The sequence below is a fragment of the Dryobates pubescens genome, chromosome 18, assembly GCF_014839835.1.
Source record: "Dryobates pubescens isolate bDryPub1 chromosome 18, bDryPub1.pri, whole genome shotgun sequence".
Taxonomy (NCBI): Eukaryota; Metazoa; Chordata; class Aves; order Piciformes; family Picidae; genus Dryobates; species Dryobates pubescens.
In genome coordinates this window covers 22,713,133-22,733,680 of record NC_071629.1, presented here as the reverse complement: position 1 = coordinate 22,733,680, position 20,548 = coordinate 22,713,133, and the positions used below count along the sequence as shown (strand labels likewise).

Below are 20,548 nucleotides of genomic sequence, written 5' to 3'. Positions count from 1 at the left end.
GTGGTGGATCTCCAGCAGGATCCCTCCATGCTCAGCCAGTTAATCAGCTCACAGGGCTGTTGTCCGCTCCTCAGAGCTGGTTCCTCTGTCAGTGTCTGCATGGAGAACTTTGTCCCTAGAAGCAAAGCAGATTGGAGGGCTGCAGCCTGGCCAGTCCCGGGGCTTTACCAGCACCAGGGCCCCCAGCAGAGGGAAGGGATCTCCAGCTGCCTGTGATCAGCTTCCCAGCTCTGAAGCACAGTGCCTATGAAGGCTTGCTGCCTTTATCCCCATCCATGAGCAGTACCAAGCAGGCTGGCACATAACACCAGTTAACAAACACTGCACAAGGACTTCATGATTGAAGTGTTTTGTGGGCTTGCAGCTCCCTGATGGACGTGCAGTAGGTCTGGCTGGGCATTTGCATAAGCCTGGCCAGGTGTGCTGGGGAGGGAGTGCATGAGAAGGACACTGCAGGAAGGGGGGTTGCTGGGGCCAGGGTGCTGAGATGAGAAGTGGTGGTGGGTGAAAACAAGAGAATGTATGAGGAGCTCAGGGGGTGAGTGGGTGGCAAAACAGGAGGTGGAGAGGCAGGTCTGGGGCATGAAGATAGTAGGCCAGCAGGTGAACATCAGAACAGCCCTGGAGACAGCCAGAGACAACTCCAAGCAGGAGCAGCTCTGGAGACAGACCCAAGCAGGAGTAGCTCTACCTCACCTCTTCCTGGCAGGATGTCTTGCCTGGTCTTAAACACCTCCCCAGGTCACCTCTTCCAGCGCTTTCCTGTCCATTCTGCCAGAAAGGTTTTCTTCTTGTTCAGCTGCAACCTGCCTCATGTAGTTCCAGGGCTGCCTGCACCCTGTGGCAGAGAGGAAGTTGGTCTTCTACCTCACTGCCTGGCAGTGGCCTTCTGTGTGTTGGGATGCTGAAGCTCCCGTCAGCCCTCTGCTCCTGGGATTTGCATGGCCCAGCCTCCTGCAAACTTTTCTTGCCTGCTGGATTTTTCTAGACTTCTGGTCATTGTTCCTCTGGACTTTCTCCAGCAGCTCATGGCTGCTTAAGGCCTTCTGCAAGCCTCTTGCTCCAATGGAGCTCCCTCACAGCCTTTTCAGACCTCTCACAAATTCCTCTTAAATTCAAATCCTGCCCTCCCATACTGCCATCTTTGTTATCCACTACTGCAGGATCCCACTCCCAGAGTGGCAGTGAGGATGACTCACTGATTTAGTTTCCCAGACAGTTTTGTGCTCATCTCAGAGCAGTTTCATTCAGCCACAGGGCTGCTCCTCGCTTCAGGAGCGTTACTGGAGGCTGTGTAAAACCCCTGCTGCTGTGCTGGGGGCCAGTTGGTGATAGCATCAGGACCCCAGGATCAGCTGGGTGCCTGGTGGGACCTTAGATCCCTGCATGTCAGGGGGAGGCTCCTGAGCAATACAGGTACAGCACAGGCAGTTCTGGCTGGGAAAACCCTCCTGTCACCCCTGAGGTAACCATCACCCAGGAAACAGTTTTGGTGCATGCATTAGGGAGCAGAGGACTACAGGCACTGCTCTGCAGCTTTAAGGGGATAAGGAGAGCACAGCCTCTTCCTGAAATTTGGGGCTGTATGCCACAGGGATGGCACCACTTGGTTTTGTGCCTACAAAGGCATGCAGCCCTTTGCAGCAGTGGGGCCTCTGCACTGTGTCTGCTCCCCACCAGCCACCTCTCCTGGCTGCTGCTGGCTGCATGCAGCTTGCAAGTGCTGCACTCGGTGCACAGTCTGCAGTGACATCCCCCAGCGTGCACTGCACCATGCCCTGGCAGTGTGGATTTGCTGAGGGCCATTACTGGTCTGGAAGGCATTCAGAACATTACAGAAACCTTTATCTTCAGGCTCTGCCTTGGTCAGGGCCAGCTTATCAGCAGTGGCTTTGGGAGCTGGTACAGGACAGAGCTGAGCAGCGCAGGGAAGCACCCATCCCAGCGGCTCCCTGCAGCGTGCTCTGGTGGTCTCCTGCTGAGGCAGCAGTGGTTTGCAGCACAGCTGGGCCGGCCACAAGGGAACGTGGGCATGATGGGCAAGGCCCTGGCTGGTGGTCAGTGGACATCCAGGGCAACCCTTCAAGAGGGCTCTGCTGGTGGCAGGGGATGGTTGTCCCTGGTAGCTCACACACGTAGGGAGCCAAGGGCACATGAGCAGATGGGGGCCAAGGCCAGGAGGCAGGAGGATCGGCAATGCTTTGAGAGGCTGACCTGCTGCCAGTGCTGATGCTGCCCCAGGCCCACTCCCCCTCCTCCTCACCACTCCAGCACTCCCCGGGGAGAATGTGGGAAGGGGTCCAGGTGAAGCAGCGTCCTGGCACAGCTCCCAGGCAGCGGTGCCCGTGGCCTGGCTCTGGGAGAGGTGCAGTGTGAGCAGCCAGCAGCGCCTGTGGGGCGCAGGCCTGGCCCCACCCTCTCTGCTGTCATGCTATTTTTGAATTCTCTTTTGTTTTTTGTTTTGTTTTGTTCTCTTTTTTTCGTTTGTTTCCTTTGTTTTCCTTTCTGTTCTGTCTCCTCGTGTTTGGTCCCTAGGAGCCAGCGCTAAGAAACAGGGCGAGGACTTAGCGGATAATGACGGTGATGAAGATGAAGGTATTCCTGTGCTCCAGGCTGCCACTGCATGTCACGCAAAGCACCTCGGTGTGCCCGCCCCCGCTGCCATCCCCAGGGAGCCCTCCGTGTGTCCACCTGCCGTGCCAGGCAGCTGCGCGGGACGGGGGGCAGGCTGGCTGGCTGTGCAGGGCGCCCGGGCCCTTCCCCTCCTCAGGACTGGGGTGGGGAGGGAAGCTCAAGAGGTGGTGGGTGATTTTTTTGCTTTGGAAGAAGTTTGCCCCTGCACCACTTGAGCAAGGGCAGGGAGGAAGCATGGCAGCTTGGGAGGAGAGGAGCCCTCAAGCACCTGGGCCCATTTCACCTTGAGCCTGGTCACATCCCACCTCCAGCCTCATCCCTCTGGAGTCAGTGACATGCATCTGGGAGCTAGCAACTCAGCCACCGCTCTGGGTGCCACCACAGGGTGGCCATGCCAGCAGCTTGACACCCACAGGGCGCCTGGCCGTGCCCAGGACACCTGAGGTCCACTCAGACATGGTTTCTGTTAACTTTTTCCTTCACCTGACATGAGCAATGTCTTTGCCTGCAACCAGACCATCAGCACCAGCCAAGGCAGATCCAGTGGGCTTCTGAGAAGATGTGACTCTAGATGTGCACCAGGCCTCAGCAAGCTTCAGAATGTGCTGTTCTTAGTAGTGTGGGGGTGTCCATCTGCAGGTTATGGAGTGTGTGTGTTTGGCTGCATGGAGGAGAAGGGATCAGCCAGGGTGCAGCCCTGGCGTGCTGAGGATGGGGGAGCCTCGTGGTGTACAGGAGTCCCAGGGCAGCTCGAGCATGGCCCAGCAGATGGTGTTTAGGATCTGGGAAACAGATGAAAAGTGTTTTCCTTGGCAGTACCAACCCCCTGTTGTTTACTCCCACTGACCTGTGCTCCAGGATCTTGTGTACCAGGGCGTAAACTGGCACTCAGCCTGAGTGTCTTGACTGTGCTAAACCTCCACACACTAAATGTGCTGCAGTGATCAGGAGCCATTTATTCCCTGGTACATCTTTGCACATTGCTGCCCTTCTCCTGCAAGGAAGTCCCCTTGTGTGTCACTGGGAGCGTGTGGCAGGGAGGACACAGGCACTCGTGTCCCTGCCCTTTGCATGTCAGGCAGGTTGCCCTGGGAAGAGCTGTCCTGCCATAGCTCTGCTCCATGGGCATGATCTGTCCTGGTGGAGCTGCAGGAGCTTGCTGCTCCCCAGGTCTGTACGTTTGCCTAGCTGCATACTGGCAATAGGGAAGGAGCTGGCACAGATTTGCCATATCCTCATTCTCCTGGAGGGAAGAGGTTTTCGACACAGAAGGAAGGCCACCCTTAGCCATGCTGTGGCCTGCAGCTGGAGGTGAGGATGGCCAGAGGTACCCAACAGCCCCCTGTGACTGGCAAGTCACGAGGAGTCGACATGGGCAGGGGTTAGATGGGCGTGAGGGAGCATGTCCACTCTGACCAGGCACCTCTGCTGGGCTGGTGTGGCTGTGCCCCGTGAGTCAGCCTGGCAGGGACTGTGGCAGGGACTGGCTGCTGGGACTGCACAGTGCAGCTGGGAGGGAGGCAGGTGATGCCAGCACACCTGAGCAAGGCACTGGATGTGGGGGAGCATGAAGGGGAACAAAGTCCATCAGTGCTGGCCTGGCAGCCCAGGAGAGGGCTGGGCACTACAGGCATGTGCACCACGACAGGTGCAGCTGCTTCCTCCCCCTAACAGAGGCAGGATGTGTCAGGAGCTGAGCATGGGCATTTTCCCTTGGCACGTGGGCTCAGCTCCAGGAGGGATCTCAGGCCAGTGGGGCAGAAGAGGTAGGGTGTCCCCTGGACAGGGCCAGTCAAGAGAGGAAGCATGGCAGCTTCCTGTCCCCTAGGGTCCTGCAGTCCTTGACAGGGTTCCATTTGCCATCCTCACTCCATGTCTCATGCCCTGTCCCCATCCATATGCTGTGCTCACCCCTGTCATGCACACGTGCACACACTGTCTGCCTCATCACCATGGCTGTGTCTGGGCACTGGGGTGCCAGAGTTCGCACCCAGGCAGCCGACAGGTTTCTGCCTTCCCAGGAGATGGGGGTGGGAGAGTCAGACATTGGCGCACCCACCAGTACCCCCTTGCCTTCCAGGTCCTGCACACCCCCATTCCTGCCCCCCTACAATGCCAGCTTCTGGGACTCCCAGAGCCAAGGGCTTGGGTCCAGCCAAAGATGGGACATGGTCCTGTATCCCAGGGCTGGACTCTGAAACTCCCACCCGCAACAGAGATGGCGCCGGTCTGGCTCCCGCGTGTGGCCAGAGCCCAGCTTTGGGGAAGAGCAGCCAAGTCCAGCCAGCATCTCTCCTGCGTGTGCTGAGACCCCCAAGGGGACAGCAGTGTGGGGATGGCACAGTGGCTGCTACCACCCGGAGAGGGGCTGATAGGGCTGGTTCACTAGGGGTTGGCTTTGGAGGTCTATGCTGTGGCTCCCAGGAGAGTGCTGGGTTTGGCTTCTGAGCCCTCTAAGCCCTGGGGAATTCCTGGCAGCTGGCATTGCCCTTGTCCTTGGTCTGCCTGTTGGGCAGGGTGCTGTGGCTGTTGGTGTGGTCCTGTGTTTAACTACCTCTCCTTCCAGACATTCGGGACAGCGGGGCCAAGCCAGTGATGGTGTACATCCACGGGGGCTCGTACATGGAGGGCACCGGGAACATGATCGACGGCAGCGTGCTGGCCAGCTACGGGAACGTCATCGTCATCACCCTCAACTACCGCGTCGGAGTGCTCGGTAGGGCTGCCAGCCGCCCCGCAGGGGCCACCCGTGGGCACCTGGGCTTCAGCCAGCTGGCAAGGGGGCAGGGGGCGCAGGACCCGGCAGGATGGGGGCTGTACTGCAGGCGCTGCCCCTGCCCTCCACGCTGGCTACCAAGCAGAGTGCCGCATGGCAGTACCCCCAGCAGGCAGTTGCCCACCCCAGGCTCACTGACACAAACTGGCTCAACTGAAAGCAAATATTGGTTTGCAGTTAAATAAATAATAAATGTGTTTATCCAGCACCTCCTGACAGGGCTTAGAGCCATGAGCTGCCAGCAGGCACTGCCTGGCTGCCCCTCTGGATCTGGCAGCTCTCCCTCCCCAGGCACACGCTGCCCTCCTGCTGTTTGGGCTGCCAGGACTCCCACAGACACTCACCATGGCCTGGCCATCTGCAGACAGGATCACCAAAGGGTGTCAGGTGCTGTATAGAGGAGGGTGGCAGTACCTTTTTCATAAGCAATGGTGACCTAGAGCGGCAGAATGGGGACACAGGGTCAAAAGGCAGTGTGAGCCCCTGCCTCTGCTGCAGAAACCCCCAGGGGCTGGGACACAGCTTTGCCTGGAGCATCACTGCTGCCTCCATTAGCAGCAGGGATAACGAGGAGTGCAGAGCTTTGAGGAGAGTTCCTTCCCAGCCAAGCTGCTGGCAGGGCCAGCTCTACTCCCAGCTGTCCAGCCTGGCATAGCACTGTCTCTAGCCAGCTGGGCCCTGGGCCAGTATCTGGGGCAGCACATCCCTCTGCCCCTGCAGAGCCATGGGCACGATGGAAGTTAAGTGGTAAAAGTGGTTCAGTAGGAACCAAGCTTCTTCTGGACCTTTCAAGATTAAAGTCAGGCCTTCAGGAGGAGTTGGTGCACATTTCAGAGACAGAAGTTACAACAGGAGACAGGATGTGAATGAGGCCATCAGCATGGGCACCATGCCTGGTCACAGCACCTCCAGTGCTCTGAACAGAGCAGCTCCTGCCTGTTGGGGTTACCTGCCTGCATTTTCCTTCAGGAGCATGGTTTTGGCTTCCTGCTTTGAGTCAAAGCAAACAAAACACTGATAGCTTATCTTGGGTGTTCCCTTTACTGTTGAACCTATTTCTCAGCATCTTCCTCACTGAAAGCCTTTGCATTTTAAGCTGCAGCCAGTTCCCCTCTGCCCAGCTGACCTCCTTCGATTTGTGGAGCCTCCTGTGGGCCATGGGAAGCATTGGCTGTGGACGTGCTCAGCCTGCCTGCATCTCCTGGTGCTTTCTGGGCTTTCCTTGGGGCATGTGTGAGACCTCTGGAGCTGTTAGCACAGGTGGTGGTGTGGGGAGGACAGGGCTTTGTGCCTGTCACCCTGTCACTGCTTACAACTGACTGGAGAGGCTTCTTGGGGCTTGCAGCTGTCCTTGCAGGCTTTCACCCCTCTGCCAGAGAGTGCCTGGAACTCGGTGGTGTCCCTGCTCCAGCTTCATGCTCACAGGACTCTGGTGGTAGCAGGGTCTCCTGTTGTGGTGGGACAGGGTCCCATAGAATCTCCCCTATGCCTGGAGGGGTGCCAGGGGTTGGAGAGAAAAGAACAACCCCCGCTTCCTCATCCCTAACTAGGCTCTCCTTGGCTTGCAGGGTTCCTGAGCACAGGAGACCAGGCTGCCAAGGGCAATTATGGGCTGCTGGACCAGATCCAGGCCCTGCGCTGGGTCAGTGAGAACATTGCCTTCTTCGGAGGAGATCCCCTGCGCATCACTGTCTTCGGCTCTGGCATCGGTGCCTCCTGTGTCAGCCTGCTCACCCTCTCCCACCACTCTGAAGGTAGGTGCCAGCTATCCCTGAGGATGCTGCAGCTACAAGCAAGCACCCTGCTGATGCTAACCCAGGGAAGCGAGCTCCTTGTTGCCCTAGCAAAGTCAGGGCAGCTTTTTATTAGGCAGTGATGAGACCTAGAGCCAGGGCTGGGAAGCAAAACCTTCTGATTGTGCACAGGGAGAAGGCAGTTTCAGAGCACATGGGAGCCAGGGAGGGAGGCAATGCTGCCAATGTGCAGGGCTGCAGCCTGGTACCAGCACCTGGGCATGGGGAGAGCTGGGGACCTCCCTGCCTGGGCACCCAGACTTATCCATGTACAGGTGTGGAGGTGATGTAGAGTCTTGCCCCTGGGAAGGAACAACTCCATGCACCAGGACAGGTTGGGGATGGACCTCTGGAGAGCAGTGAAGGGGAAAGGGCCCTGGGGGTCCTGGTGGATGGAAGGATGACCGTGAGCCAGAAACGTGCTCTGGTGGCTAGGAAGGCCAATGGCATTTGGAGGTGGATTAGAAGGGGTGTGAGGAGTAGGTTGAGAGGTTCTCCTCCACCTCTACTCTGCACTGGTGAGGCTGCATCTGGAATATTGTGTCCAGTTCTGGGCCACTCAGTTCCAAACAGGCAGTGAGCTGCTTGAGAGAGTGTAGCACAGAGCCATGAGGGTGATGAAGGGAGTGGAACATCTTCCATACGAGGAGAGCCTGAGGGAACTGAGGGCTCTGGAGCTTAGAGAAGAGGAGCATGAGGGGTGACCTCATCAATGGTTATAAAGATGTGCAGGGTGAGTGCCCAGAGGCTGGAGCCAGGCTCTGTTTGGTGGTGCCCAGTGACAGCACAAGGGGCAGTGGTGGAAGCTGAGGCAGAGAAGTTTCATGTAAATATGAGGACAAGTTTTTACCCTGTGAGGGTGCCAGAGCCCTGGAGCAGGCTGCCCAGGGGGGCTGTGGAGTCTTCCTCTCTGGAGATATTAAAAACTCACCTGGCTGTGTTCCTGTGTGATGTGCTCTAGGTGACCCCGCTCTGGCAGGGGGTTGGACTGGATGAGCTTTCAAGATCCCTTCCAGCACAAAATCTTGGTGCTGGGAAAGGCAGTATTCCAGTAATAGAAGGGAAGCCAGACCTGAGCCTGGGGAGGGATGGAGGGCCCCATCTAGTAAGACTGGGAGAGACAGAAGTGTTGCTGCTAGCAAAACACAGGTGGAAGTGATATGATTGATATCTGTAAACATAGCAAAGTGTTTACTCTAGATAAAGAACAGAATTATTTACTCTAAAAGATTTTGTTGGCATAAGTGCAAATGTGTATGAACTATTTGCAAAGACACTGAGCATTGGAGGGGGGAAATAACCATGGGAGCAGAGGTGTTCTGGGTGAGCCTGCTGAAGGAAACCACAGGAGCAAAGCCTGAGCTGGATAGAATCCAGAGGACCAGCCTGCCAGGGACTGAGTCACAGGGGTGAGGGTGCAGCCCTCTTGCAGTGCTGTGTCCTCAGACGTGGTGCAGAGAAAGGGATGCATACAGGCAGTGGACATGTGTAAGTCTGCACCTCAGAGACACAAAATTGCACTTCAAGCCATTGCAAAGAGCTGCAGTCCTGCTCTACACCCTGGGAACCACACAGGAATAAAGGAGACCTGCGGAACATCAGCAGGCTGATGACATGGCAGAGGGTGTATGGGATGAGACTGGCACTAGCCAGGCTGCTGGCAGCGTTGGGCAGCCTCCCTCTAGCCCTGGGAGCTGTCAATAGATGTGACTGCCCCGAAACTGAAAGCAGGAATGAGCTCAGCCCAGACTGCTGCAGAAGTGGCTACACCACGGTGTCCCAGCCTGCTCAGCTGTGCAGCCGCTTGGAGGTTTGCAGGGAGGTGGGCAGCACAAGGCTGGTGTTGGCTGCAGTGAGAGGTGGCAGAGTCTGCTCATGGTGGGTAGTGAAGGGTGATGCCCTGCTGAGCCCAGAGCTGGTATAGTACCAGGCTGGCAGTTCACTGTGGAGTTGAAGGCAAGCCCAGTCCAGCTGTCTTTTCCCAGATTTCTCCAGCTGCCCTTTTGGTTAAACGTGCCTGATTCTGGCAGAATGCTTGCTCTGTGATGAGCTTACCCCCATGCAGCCTCCCTGACCTGCTGGACTCTGCTGAACTCTGATGGTGCTTTCTCAGGAACAGGAGTGGCACTGCCTGTGCCTCTGCACCCATCCCTGCTGCCCGCTAGGGTGCCCAGCATTGGCAGCTGGCTGCCAGCTTCTCCTTGGACAAGCCAGTCATCTAAAGCAGCAGGCTGAGACCTGCTGCTGTGGCCTGTGGGATTAAGTATGCAGAAGAGCTCCAGAGTCTCCTAACAATGTGCTATCTCTGGCTCTGGAGCCCACCAGTGCCCCATGCTCCCTCTGCGCTGAAGCCTGTGTCACAGCCAGCACCAATTCACCCTGTGCAGAGTGCTCCTGCACTGAGTGGCTGCTTCTGCCACTGGGCTCCACAGACCAGACCAGAGTTCTGGGGGATGCTCTGCCCCACAGACCAAACAACTAAGATGTGTCTAGACCTGGTGGGCAGCTGCTTCCAAAAAGCTGGTATCTTGGGCATGGTGGTCCCTGGTCTTCCATGACTGCCCCACAGCCTGCTGGCACTGCTGGCCCTGCTGCTGGTGCCCTGCCATGTTGGAATAAAGCAGAGGGAAAGAAACTAGGCAGGTAAAGCTGTTGTTGCCTGCCCGGGATGTATCTGTTCTGGGTAACAGATGTGGCACCCCAGGGTGCTCAGGATGTGCCCTTCCCTGCCACCCCAGGGTGCTCAGGACACTTGTGATCCTGCAGTGCTCCTGCCTGAGTGCCTGGTGTCTGAAGTCAGCCTCTCTGTCGTCCTGCTCCCACTGTGCCAGCTCCTGAGTCAGATGCTCTTGGGGCTGTTGCATGGTGACTTGGACAAATATTAACAGGTGTTGGAGTACAGTAAGCTCAAGAGCATGGAAAATGTGAGTTACACCTTCAGAGCCACTGCAATACCAGAGCAGGGCAGGACCGGGGCTGCCCTCACGGCTTCCAGAGCTCTGGGAGTAGCATTCCCAGCTACCCAGAGCCATGCAGAGCAGGCAGCAGCTCTCTGGCCTAGAGGAGGAGATGCTTTTGTTAGCACTTGTGTTAGATGGTAAATTGAGAGAAACACAGACAGATCTTTGCAGGCTCATTTCCCAGCAGTGGGCATGGCGGGGGGATTCTCCGTGGCTGTGGGGGCCTGCCTGTGGCTGCACCATGTCCCTGTGTGGATACCTGACGCTCCATATGGCCTCCTGTCCTTGTGCAGGCATCCTGGGTAGTGTGGGCAAAGAGCTGGGAAGCCCTTTACAGGCCAAAAGCAGAGGTGTCACCTCTTTGGAAGCTTGGTTGCCCAGGTGACCCCAACCACTTGTATAGGCCTGTGATGGAGGGAGTAGCATGGAGGGTCTGCTCCCTGACTTCCCAGGCATGCAAATTACTGCTGTGCCACTACAGCACTTTTCAGGTGGCACCAGGCTTTCTGCCACTAAACCCTGCACCTGCCTGCCATGCCCTTTGCTGCTACGTCCAGCCCCAATGCCTGTGGTGTGGCCCTTGCTGCATTGCAGTGGTGCTGGGTGCCCTGCACCTTCACTGCTGTTGGCTGTAGGTGCATTGAGGTGAGAGGGGAGTACTTGGTCTTGCAGCCAGTGTTGCACATAATGCCATAAAATGGCTACACCCACCCCACATCCCTCCCACCTCCCCCCACCCATGGGGGTTACGGCATTACGTGCACCATTGGCTGGAGCAGCCCTCTGCCCAGGCGTGGGGCAGCTGGCTCTGGAGCATGGCAAAGGAGCTGCACTAAGATGCAGCCTGCAGCCCAGGCGGGTTTGTTTTTATTTCACCAAAATAAAGCTCATCATGATCAAGAGCTATTAATGAAGCTGCTAATTTGTGACTGCTCTGCCAGGCGCTGTGAGAGGCAGGCACTGCAGGCTGGTGCAGTGTATGCTGTGTCTGTCTGCCAGGGAGACCTGCAGCTTCCTTGCCAGCCTCAGTCCTCCTAGGTGGGTGGATTCCTTGCCAAGGACCAAAGTGCTGCTTCTCTCCCCAGCCAACCAGGGCAGGGCAGGAGTGGTCACTGCTGGGCAAACCTCTTGCTTCCTCTACTCCATCTCCTGCTCCATGAGGGCTGCTTCCCTTCTCTGCCAGCTTTGAGGATGCTCATACCTCAGTTGGACATGGCACCCTGCTTTGAGCAGGCCATGGCCCAGATAACCTCAGAGGCGTTTCCAGTCTCAGGTGCTGTGCAAAGTAAAAGGGAAATGAGGAGCTGGCAGCAGCCTGCAGCAGCGAGCATCCTGCTCTAGAGCCCTCATGCCACTCAGTACCTGCTGTGCCATGGCAGATGGCTCTGTAGGACAGGACTCTTCCTTCAGTGGGGAACAGGCAGGGAAGGCAGAACCACATCTTCCTGTCTAGGCCCCAGCAGGCCAAAGGGCCTGGATGAGCTGCAAGGTGGCAATGGCTCCCTGGGGTGCTTGTGGGCTTCAGCTAGGTGCTGGCATGGAGCGGGACAATGTGCAGAGTCCTGGCTCCCCTGGGTCAGGGTATAGCTGTGCCACAGCAATGGGCTCCATCAGGAAGGTGGCCAGCTGTTGGTGACCCCAGCTGCCTGAGCTTCCCCAGGCAGGGGCAGAGCCCATCCCAGTGGATCTGTCTGAGAAGTGATACTGCTGGCAGGGAGCAATAGCTGCTTCTGGGATGGCATCTCCTGTGAGCCAAGGAACCCTCACCCCAGCTCTTTGGCATGTGGATGATGGCGCAGAGCAAGCAAGCCTGTGGCTAGACTCCAGCCCGTAGGCTGGCTACAGCTTTCTGGGGCACTGGGAGGTGACTAGAGCTTGTGACTTCTCTTTGTCCCACTGCCTGGGACTTGTACATCAGGTACTTGGCAGAGTGAGGACAGTGCGTGCGGGCAAGAGCCGTGGACATGGTGGCTGGGAGTCAGGAGCCTCTGGTACTTGTGCTGGGGAAGGTGCCTGCTCCCCTGCGGGGTGGCACAGCCCTGGCTGCTGAGGGAGTCTCATGCAGGCACTCCACGCGTGGCTGCAGCAGCACCGTTGCTTGCCTCCTGGTGACCAAGTGTGGGGGGTCTCGTGAGGGTGCAGGCAGCATTTGGGGTGCGGGAAAGGTCTGGCCAGTGAGCAGGGATCCCAGGGTGCACCCTGAGACCAGCTGCCTTTCACTGCCACGGAGGCTTTGCTTCCTCGTTGCCCTTTGTATTCTAAGCACAAGCACCATTGACATGGGGCTGGAGCGCAGCCACGCATTCCTCCGCCTGGGCCAGGGCCTTTGTGGCCCCGTTTTCCAGGGCGAAAGTCCACTCCCTCTGTGTTCCCGGTGGCAAAAAGGCCCTCTTTGTGCATTTGGCAGCATGCTCCTGTGGGGCCGGATTGGCACCAAGCAGGCCCAGCTGGGCAGGAAGCGGCAGGGAGGGGGTGAGGGGGACCCTGACAAAGCGGTGGGGTGGGACATGCAGGGTTAAGTGTCCCTGAGCAGGCGTTAACCCTGCCGCTGCTGCCAGCCTGCATCCTGCCTGCCACCCTGAGCTGGAGCATGGCACTGAGCTGGGGGCACCGTATGCCCCTCGGAGGCTCAGGCAACATGTTCTGGGGGCAGCTGGAACAGCACAGGCTGCTCAGCAAAGCCAGGCTGTGATGCAGCCGTGGCCCCTCTCCTTCCCACACTGGGACAGAGGGATGCTGGGCCATCGCCTGCAATGGGATCCTCAGAGAGCTCAGGTGCCCTTGGCTGCTGCCAGGGGCACACACTGCATGCCCAGATGTCGCTTTACCACCCCTGTGGTGGCCCTGAGCTGAGCCCTCTGTGCAAGCCCACCTCAGTGGGCAGCGCAGACTGGAGCACTCTCTCCTTGCAGGGATCCAAGGGCATCAATGCTTTCTCCACACTGCAGCATTGCAACAGCAGGGTGCTGGAACCACTCTCACCCCACTGCAAGCTTCCTCCGTTCCTTGCCTGTCTTGCAGGTCTATTCCAGAGGGCCATCATCCAGAGCGGTTCTGCACTCTCCAGCTGGGCAGTGAACTACCAGCCTGTGAAGTACACCAGCATGCTGGCCGACAAGGTGGGCTGCAACGTGCTGGACACAGTGGACATGGTGGACTGCCTGCGTCAGAAGAGCGCCAAGGAGCTGGTGGAGCAGGACATCCAGCCAGCTCGTTACCACGTGGCCTTTGGGCCTGTCATTGATGGGGATGTGATCCCAGATGACCCAGAGATCCTGATGGAGCAGGGCGAGTTCCTCAATTATGATATCATGCTGGGGGTCAATCAGGGTGAGGGGCTGAAGTTCGTGGAGGGCGTGGTGGACCCTGAGGACGGCGTCTCGGGCAGTGACTTTGACTACTCGGTGTCCAACTTTGTAGACAACCTGTATGGCTACCCTGAGGGCAAGGACACCTTGAGGGAGACCATCAAGTTCATGTACACCGACTGGGCTGACAGGGACAACCCCGAGACACGTCGCAAGACTCTGGTGGCTCTCTTCACCGACCACCAGTGGGTGGAGCCGTCGGTGGTGACAGCTGACCTGCACGCCCGCTATGGCTCCCCCACTTACTTCTACGCCTTCTACCACCACTGCCAGAGCCTGATGAAGCCTGCGTGGTCCGACGCAGCCCATGGGGATGAGGTGCCTTATGTGTTTGGGATCCCCATGATTGGCCCCACAGACCTCTTTCCCTGCAACTTCTCCAAGAACGATGTCATGCTCAGTGCTGTGGTGATGACCTACTGGACCAACTTTGCCAAGACAGGGTGAGTGGTGATGGGAGCTGCGTCTGGGGAGTCCACACACACTGCAGCTGCACCATTTGGAGTAGTGATGGGGGAGGGGGGTGTCATGCCTGGTATGAGACACATGCCTGTGGGTCCGTGTGCTGAGGCTTCACTGGGGTCAGGGCACCAGCCACACGAGAGGCTGAGAGCACAGCCATCCCTTAGGACATGACTCAGACAGATGTGGGGGTGGGAGGTTGGTTGGCCATGGGTGAGAGCTGCCCCAGAGTTGGGGTGCTGCTGAGCCATGCAAGACCTTTTGCCAGGCCACCCTGGTAAAGGTCCCCCCAGCGTCCAACTCTGTGTTCAGCTCTCTCCCCTTGCTCCTACAGCTTTTCCCAGTGCTAGCTCTGTTTTGCCTGTGTTTTTCCAGGGACCCCAACAAGCCTGTCCCCCAGGACACGAAGTTCATCCACACAAAGGCCAACCGGTTCGAGGAGGTGGCCTGGTCCAAGTACAACCCCCGTGACCAGCTGTACCTGCACATCGGGCTGAAGCCACGGGTACGTGACCACTACCGTGCCACCAAGGTGGCTTTCTGGAAGCACCTGGTCCCCCACCTGTACAACCTGCACGATATGTTCCACTACACCTCCACCACCACCAAAGTGCCGCCGCCCGACACCACGCAGAACTCCCACATCACGCGCCGGCCGAACGGCAAGCTCTGGACCACCAAGCGCCCTGCCATCTCCCCTGCCTACAACAGCGACAATGGGAAGGAGAAGTGGAGCCCAGAGCAGGAGGCAGGCACCCTGCTGGAGAGCCCCCGCGACTATTCCACCGAGCTGAGTGTCACCATCGCCGTGGGTGCTTCCCTCCTCTTCCTCAACGTGCTGGCCTTCGCCGCCCTCTACTATCGCAAGGACAAGCGCCGGCAGGACACGCACCAGCAGCCCAGCCCCCAGCACGGTGCCACCAACGACATTGCCCATGCACCCGACGAGGAGATGCCCTCCTTGCAGGTGAGCCAGGGGCACCACGAGTGCGAGGCCGTGCCGCCCCACGATGCCCTTCGCCTGGCCGCTCTGCCCGACTACACCCTCACCTTGCGCCGCTCTCCGGATGACATCCCGCTCATGACCCCCAACACCATCACCATGATACCCAACTCGCTGGTGGGGCTGCAGACCCTGCACCCTTACAACACCTTCACTGCCGGCTTCAACAGCACGGGGCTCCCGCACTCACACTCCACCACCAGGGTATAGCTGCCCGCTGCCGGCACACACGCATGCACGCACGCACACGCAAGCAGCAGACACTGGCAGAGGGACCAGCGGGGCCAGCGGAGCACCCAGACGGAGGGGCAGCGCCCACGGACGGTGTAGCACCAAGCCTCGAGACCTGCAGGGTCCTGGCACAACCAGCTGCCCCACTCTCCCCAGCAGTTTTTCTTTCGTTCCTGTCTAACTTTTGAGAAGTGCTTTGACTCTTCTGGCTCCTGGGGCACCAGTGGGGTGCAGGGGGAACACCGTGTGTCCCCTGTGCCAGCGCACCAGCGCAGGTGGGCAAGGAGAAACCCGCTGGCAGCAGCCACAGGGCTCCCCAGACTGGGGCTGTGCCTCCCTACCGGATGATCGCATCCCCAGCGCTCCACCCACTGAGCGCTCCAGGACTGATGAGGAGCAGGGCCGGGCATTCCTCCCACCTGGTGCCTGGGCATCCCTAGGTGGACGGCATCCCGAGTGCCCTGGAAAAGGCTCCCTCACTGTGTTGAGAAGTGTCCCTGGGCCATGGTGCTATAGGCAGAGGGAGCAGGCGGGGTCCGGGGACTCTGTCTCATGCTGAGTGTGGGTGCTGGGGCCGCTGCCACGGCTCAGGGACCCCTGGAGCAGGGCCCCGGGCTGGAAACTTGGCACCTCTGTCCCTCTTTGCGCTGCAGAGAATCTCTTTTGTGTCAGTCGTTTCTCTTTGCAGAGACGTTTTTTAAGCAGATCTTTAGTTCTTTACACACTAACAAGAGTCGCCGCGTTTTGTCCTTTGTAAAAATTTTAAAACCAAGTGTTCTTGATATAAAATAAAAAGCCAGTTAGAAGCCAGCGTGTGCGCGCGGTGCCGGCCCCCCGCGGCTCCCGTCTGCCGCGGGCGGGCCCCGGACGGGACACTGCCTCCTGCGCTGCACTGCAGGGCTGCGCTCTTTTGTATTTTTTTATATTTTCCCTCCTCTGTTGCCCGTGCCCACGTGTCTCAGCCGAACAGCCTCCCCAACGGCCCGCCCGTGAACACCCCCTGCCCCAGCCCACCTCACTGCCACCGCTGGCCAGTGCCACCCACCGCCCTGCGCGGGCATCACCGGCTGTGAGCACTGTCTCCCCACTCCCATCAACACGGGGCGGCCCCCTGGCACCATGTCCCAGTGCTCTGCACGCTGCCCCTGCTGCCCTGGGAGTATGCCACATCCCTTCTCCATTGCCCCAGAGTCATGCTGTGCCCTCCCTGCCTGTGCCACTGCACGAAAGCAGATCCAGCAGTTTGCAGCCTGTGGCAAGGCTGGGCAACGCTGAGGGGCTGGCAGGAGCAGAGTGAGCCATGCATCGACAGCAACTCTGCCTTCCACCTTGCTCTCACTGTGGCCTTTACCCTTCTGTGGGGCGATCCCAGCTCTAGCACCTGGGATGTGTGGTTGGCATAGATGCCTGGGCAGAGGCTGCTGGAGTGGAGCTGCTGGGAATGATGCAGCCTGCCTGGAGCTGAAAGCACCCACACCAGATCTGGGGTACCTGCTGGGCTGGTGGTGGCCACAGAACCAGGAGCAGCAAGGCAAGAGGCTTTGGTGCAGCCAGGCGTGCAGAAGGAGCTGCCCAGAAACCCACACAGAGCATCCCGGTCTCAGCCCCCCATGGTGGGCACTGGCATTCGGGCTCTGGGGCTGCAGGAGTAAGGGATGAGTCCTTGCAGGAACACCACACCTCGTCCCTGTGCAAGGCGGCCGGCCGGCAGACGCTGCCTGCACTGGCGGCCGTGACGCACCGGTGCCGAGCGCAATCCCAGCCCTGCGCCCTGCCCCCGTCCCCCGCCCAGGCAGTGCTGAGTGAGGATGCTCCTTGGAGAATGTATTTATACCCTGTCACCCGCGCAGAGTAACCAGTTCCAAATAAAACAGAAGTGATATTTTTAATAGCAGTGTGTCTTGCCTCTTCTTGGAGCGTGCCGGGTCTGGGGACTCCCAGAGCGGAGTGAGGTGGCCAGCGCTGGCTCAGAGCCGCCGAAGCCGTGGCTGTGCCTGCATGTTCCCGCTACCTGCTGGGCAGAGGCAGCAGGAGAGCCCCGGTATCACCCAGCAGATGGAGGTGATGGACCCCAGCACAGTGCACATACAGGCCAGCACCATGCGATGCAGGATTGTCAACACCGGGTGCCACGGTCGGGGTTTTCCCGCCTCGTTCCCAGCCCTGCTGTCCCCACCCCCCCGTCTCCCCAGCACCGGGACACCATCAGAGACCTCGTCTACCCCACGGCCCCTTCCACCGAGCTCCCCCACCTCGCCTTTCCCAGCTCATTTCCCCTCCTGCTTCTTGCCAACCAGAAAAGCTGCTGGTTTCGTTTCTTTTTAACGTAATTTCAGCTGGGGTTGCCATGGAAACCAGGCATGGGTTCTGAACCGCCTGCAGGCAGCGCAGGCGGCAGAGGCAGTGCCGAGGCCGGGGGGTGGGTGGGGGACAGGACAGGCTACGCAGGGGGCTGCGTGGGGAGCCCTGACCAGCTCTCCCGGGGCCCCTCGCAGCTGCAGTGCCACGAGCACAAGTCACCCTGTTCAGCACTTTGCTGCAGCCCCTTTGCTGGACCCCACCATGCCCCCCTGTGCTGCCCAGAGGGGAAGCCTCTGCCACCCTGTGCCTTGTGTCCTGGAGCTGCAGTACACGGAAGGCAGCATGGGCATGGCTCGGGGTTTGTGGCTGGGATTGTGGCTAGCCTTTTCCATGGGGCAGAGGGAGAGGGTAGAGAAGGTGCTTGAGGCAGGCAGTGTGCACTGCAGTGCTGCCAAAGGCAGGGAGCACCTAGGACAGTGAGCAGCAGAGCCAAGCCACGGGCAGGACTCTGATGAGTTGATGGTACTCTTGCCTAGGGCACAGGGCTGTCTTCCTCAGGACTTCTCCATGCTGATAGGAAGAGCTGCTACCTGCAGACATAGCTTTCTGGATGGAAGAGACTGCTGCCCACCTTGAACCCTGACCTGCAGCCCATCCAGCACTACTCCAACCTCTGGCCCCTCTGGTCCAGTCTAGGGCTGTGGTCCTAGGGTGAGCCCCTGCAGCTGACAGGTGGCCTTGTTTTGGAAGAACTAAGATGAAAAACCCTCATCAGGCCACAGGGGCCTAGTTTCCATGGCAATGATGGTGCTTTGCTGCGGTGTGAGCAGCAGGGACAGCCCTGCTTGACGGCCAGTGGCCCATCCCACTGACATGGGCATAACCACCAGCTGCCTGCACTGCAGTGCCTAATGCCCTCTTGAAGGGAAGATGCCTTTTCTGCCCCAGAACAGGGGCTTGCACTGCCCTTCTCCCCTTCTGATCCTTCCATAGCCCAAACTGACAGCTGTCCCTTTATGCTAGCCTGGCCACCCCAGTTAGGACTACAAGGGCAGGCTGGTAACAGACAACTTGTTGCTATTATGCTGCTGCCTTTGCAAGACTCCAGAGCCTTCCAGCTGTCCAGCATGCCTTGACCATCAGCAGTGGAGACCTGGCAAAGCCCAGGGGACTGTGTCCTGGATAGCACATGCAGTTAACATCTCTGTAACTACTGTGGGACATCCTCAGCTTCAGGAGACAAGTTATGGGCTGCTGGCAAAGAGGATTGTATGGGAAAGAACAACCCCATGGAGCAGTATAGCTTGGGGGCTGACCTGTTGGAGAGCAGTGCAGAGGAGCAGGCCCTGCGGGTCCTGGTGGACAGAAGGATGCCCATGAGCCAGCAATGTGCCTTTGTGGCCAAGAAAGCCAAGGGCATCCTGGGGTGGATTAGGAGGGGAGTGATGAATAGGCTGAGAGAGGTTCTCCTCCCCCTTTACATTGCCCTGGTGAGACCACATCTGGACCATTGTGTCCATTTCAAGGGGCACTGGGGGCAAGCTGGAGCAGAGGAGGTGCCAAGGGTACAGAAGGGAAAACTTTGTCCCTGTGAGGGTGCTGAAGCCCTGGAGCAGGCTGCCCAGAGAGGTTGTGGAGTCTCCTGCTCTGGAGACTTTCCAAACCCACCTGGATGTGTGGGCTTGCCCTGGGTGACCCTGCTGTGGCAGGGGTTTGTACTGGATGATCTTTCAAGGTCCCTTCCAACCTCTAACATTCTGTGATTCTGCAGTTCTGTGAAATTAACGGCACAGGTGTCCCTGGCATGGCGGGGGGCTGAGGGACTTATGCCTGGATGCTGCCTGCTCCAGGAGCTAGCAGGAGAGCAGGGATACTGCTCTGCACAGCAGCATCACCAGGACAGTGTCCTGATCTTGGTCCCTGCACCTCTGATGTGTCCAGAACACAGGACTGCAGACCTGCAGGAGGGGAGCAGAAGTTGTTACACCATGCACTACCCTGTGCTGCAGCAGCACAAAGGTTTTCTGTGCCCACCCACCGCCAGTACCCTTTCCAGCAGAGCTGACTGAAACCGGAGGGGGTTGGCTCACTGCGGGCAGAAGCCTGCAGCCAGGGACACCTGTGCTGCCATCAGCCTGAGACTGGAAGCATGGCAGCCCCTGCACTGCAGCGGCCACCCAGACTGGTGGCGAGGCTGAGCCATGGGCCAGACATGGAGCCACCCCTGCCTGGGGAAGGATGCTAGGGAAAGGGGGTCTCCGAGCGCCTGCTTTGCAGCACGCTTTTCCTCCTGGCAACGGATGTGTTTCAGCGATGGCTAGAGCTTCATTTCTTCTGTCGCACTGATGCAGACTGCTCGGCTGTGAGATCTCTGACCCCAGCAACTGCATCACCCCCACCTCACCATCCGGGTGTTGGCTGAGCCCTGCCCATCTCATTAGCTTGTCTGCGTTTGATACGCCGACGTCCTCGAGCTCTTTGGTGCAACTTCAGACACCAAATTAACCTCATAATTAACGTCATTAAGCAAGAGTCCGTTTCTGGTTCACGTGGTTACGGATGGGGCAATTTTCTGCTCACTGGAGGCAGCGCCAGGCACGTCCGCTTAGTACAGCCCGTCCTTGTCCTTTGCACAAGGTTCGCCTGCCGGCCGGGCCCACAGGTCAGCGTCAGCCCCGGGCACACGGGGTCCTCCCATCACCTCCCACTGAGGACACCGGGCAGGCACTGGCTGGGCAGCAGAGCCCTGTGTGCCTCCTTCCTCCGCCCTGTGGTTTCTCTCCATTGATGGACTTTCAGGCGGACACCCCCCACCAAGTGCTGAAGCCCCCTACACTCGGAGCTCCTTGCTTTGAGCCCCAACCCCGCTCTGAGCCCATCCCCCTCTGAGCCCCCTGCTCCGACCCCCCACACGCTCTGAGCCTCCCCGAGCGCTGCCCCCGGCCCGGCCCCGCAGCGCCCCCTGCTGCCGCGGCCGCATGGCGGGCGCCGACCACCCCCCAGCACAGCCCCACTGCCTG

The 20,548-nt window shown here is 58.9% G+C and overlaps 1 protein-coding gene across 5 annotated transcripts in view; it reads left to right on the top strand.

The window, feature by feature from the left end:
• Nucleotides 1-17,098, top strand: part of NLGN3 (neuroligin 3) — a 45,100-nt gene extending 28,002 nt beyond the window's left edge. For 4 of the 5 annotated variants that reach the window (XM_054169628.1, XM_054169627.1, XM_054169631.1 and 1 more), the window contains 5 exons: nt 2,536-2,595; nt 5,201-5,350; nt 6,979-7,164; nt 13,185-13,974; nt 14,369-17,098. In XM_054169628.1, the coding sequence (XP_054025603.1) occupies nt 2,536-2,595; nt 5,201-5,350; nt 6,979-7,164; nt 13,185-13,974; nt 14,369-15,206 (2,024 nt within the window). In that variant the 3' untranslated portion in view covers nt 15,207-17,098. The remainder of the gene's footprint in view (nt 1-2,535; nt 2,596-5,200; nt 5,351-6,978; nt 7,165-13,184; nt 13,975-14,368) is intronic. The other variant, XM_054169629.1, reaches the window with a different exon arrangement.
• The last annotated feature ends 3,450 nt before the right edge of the window (nt 17,099-20,548 follow it).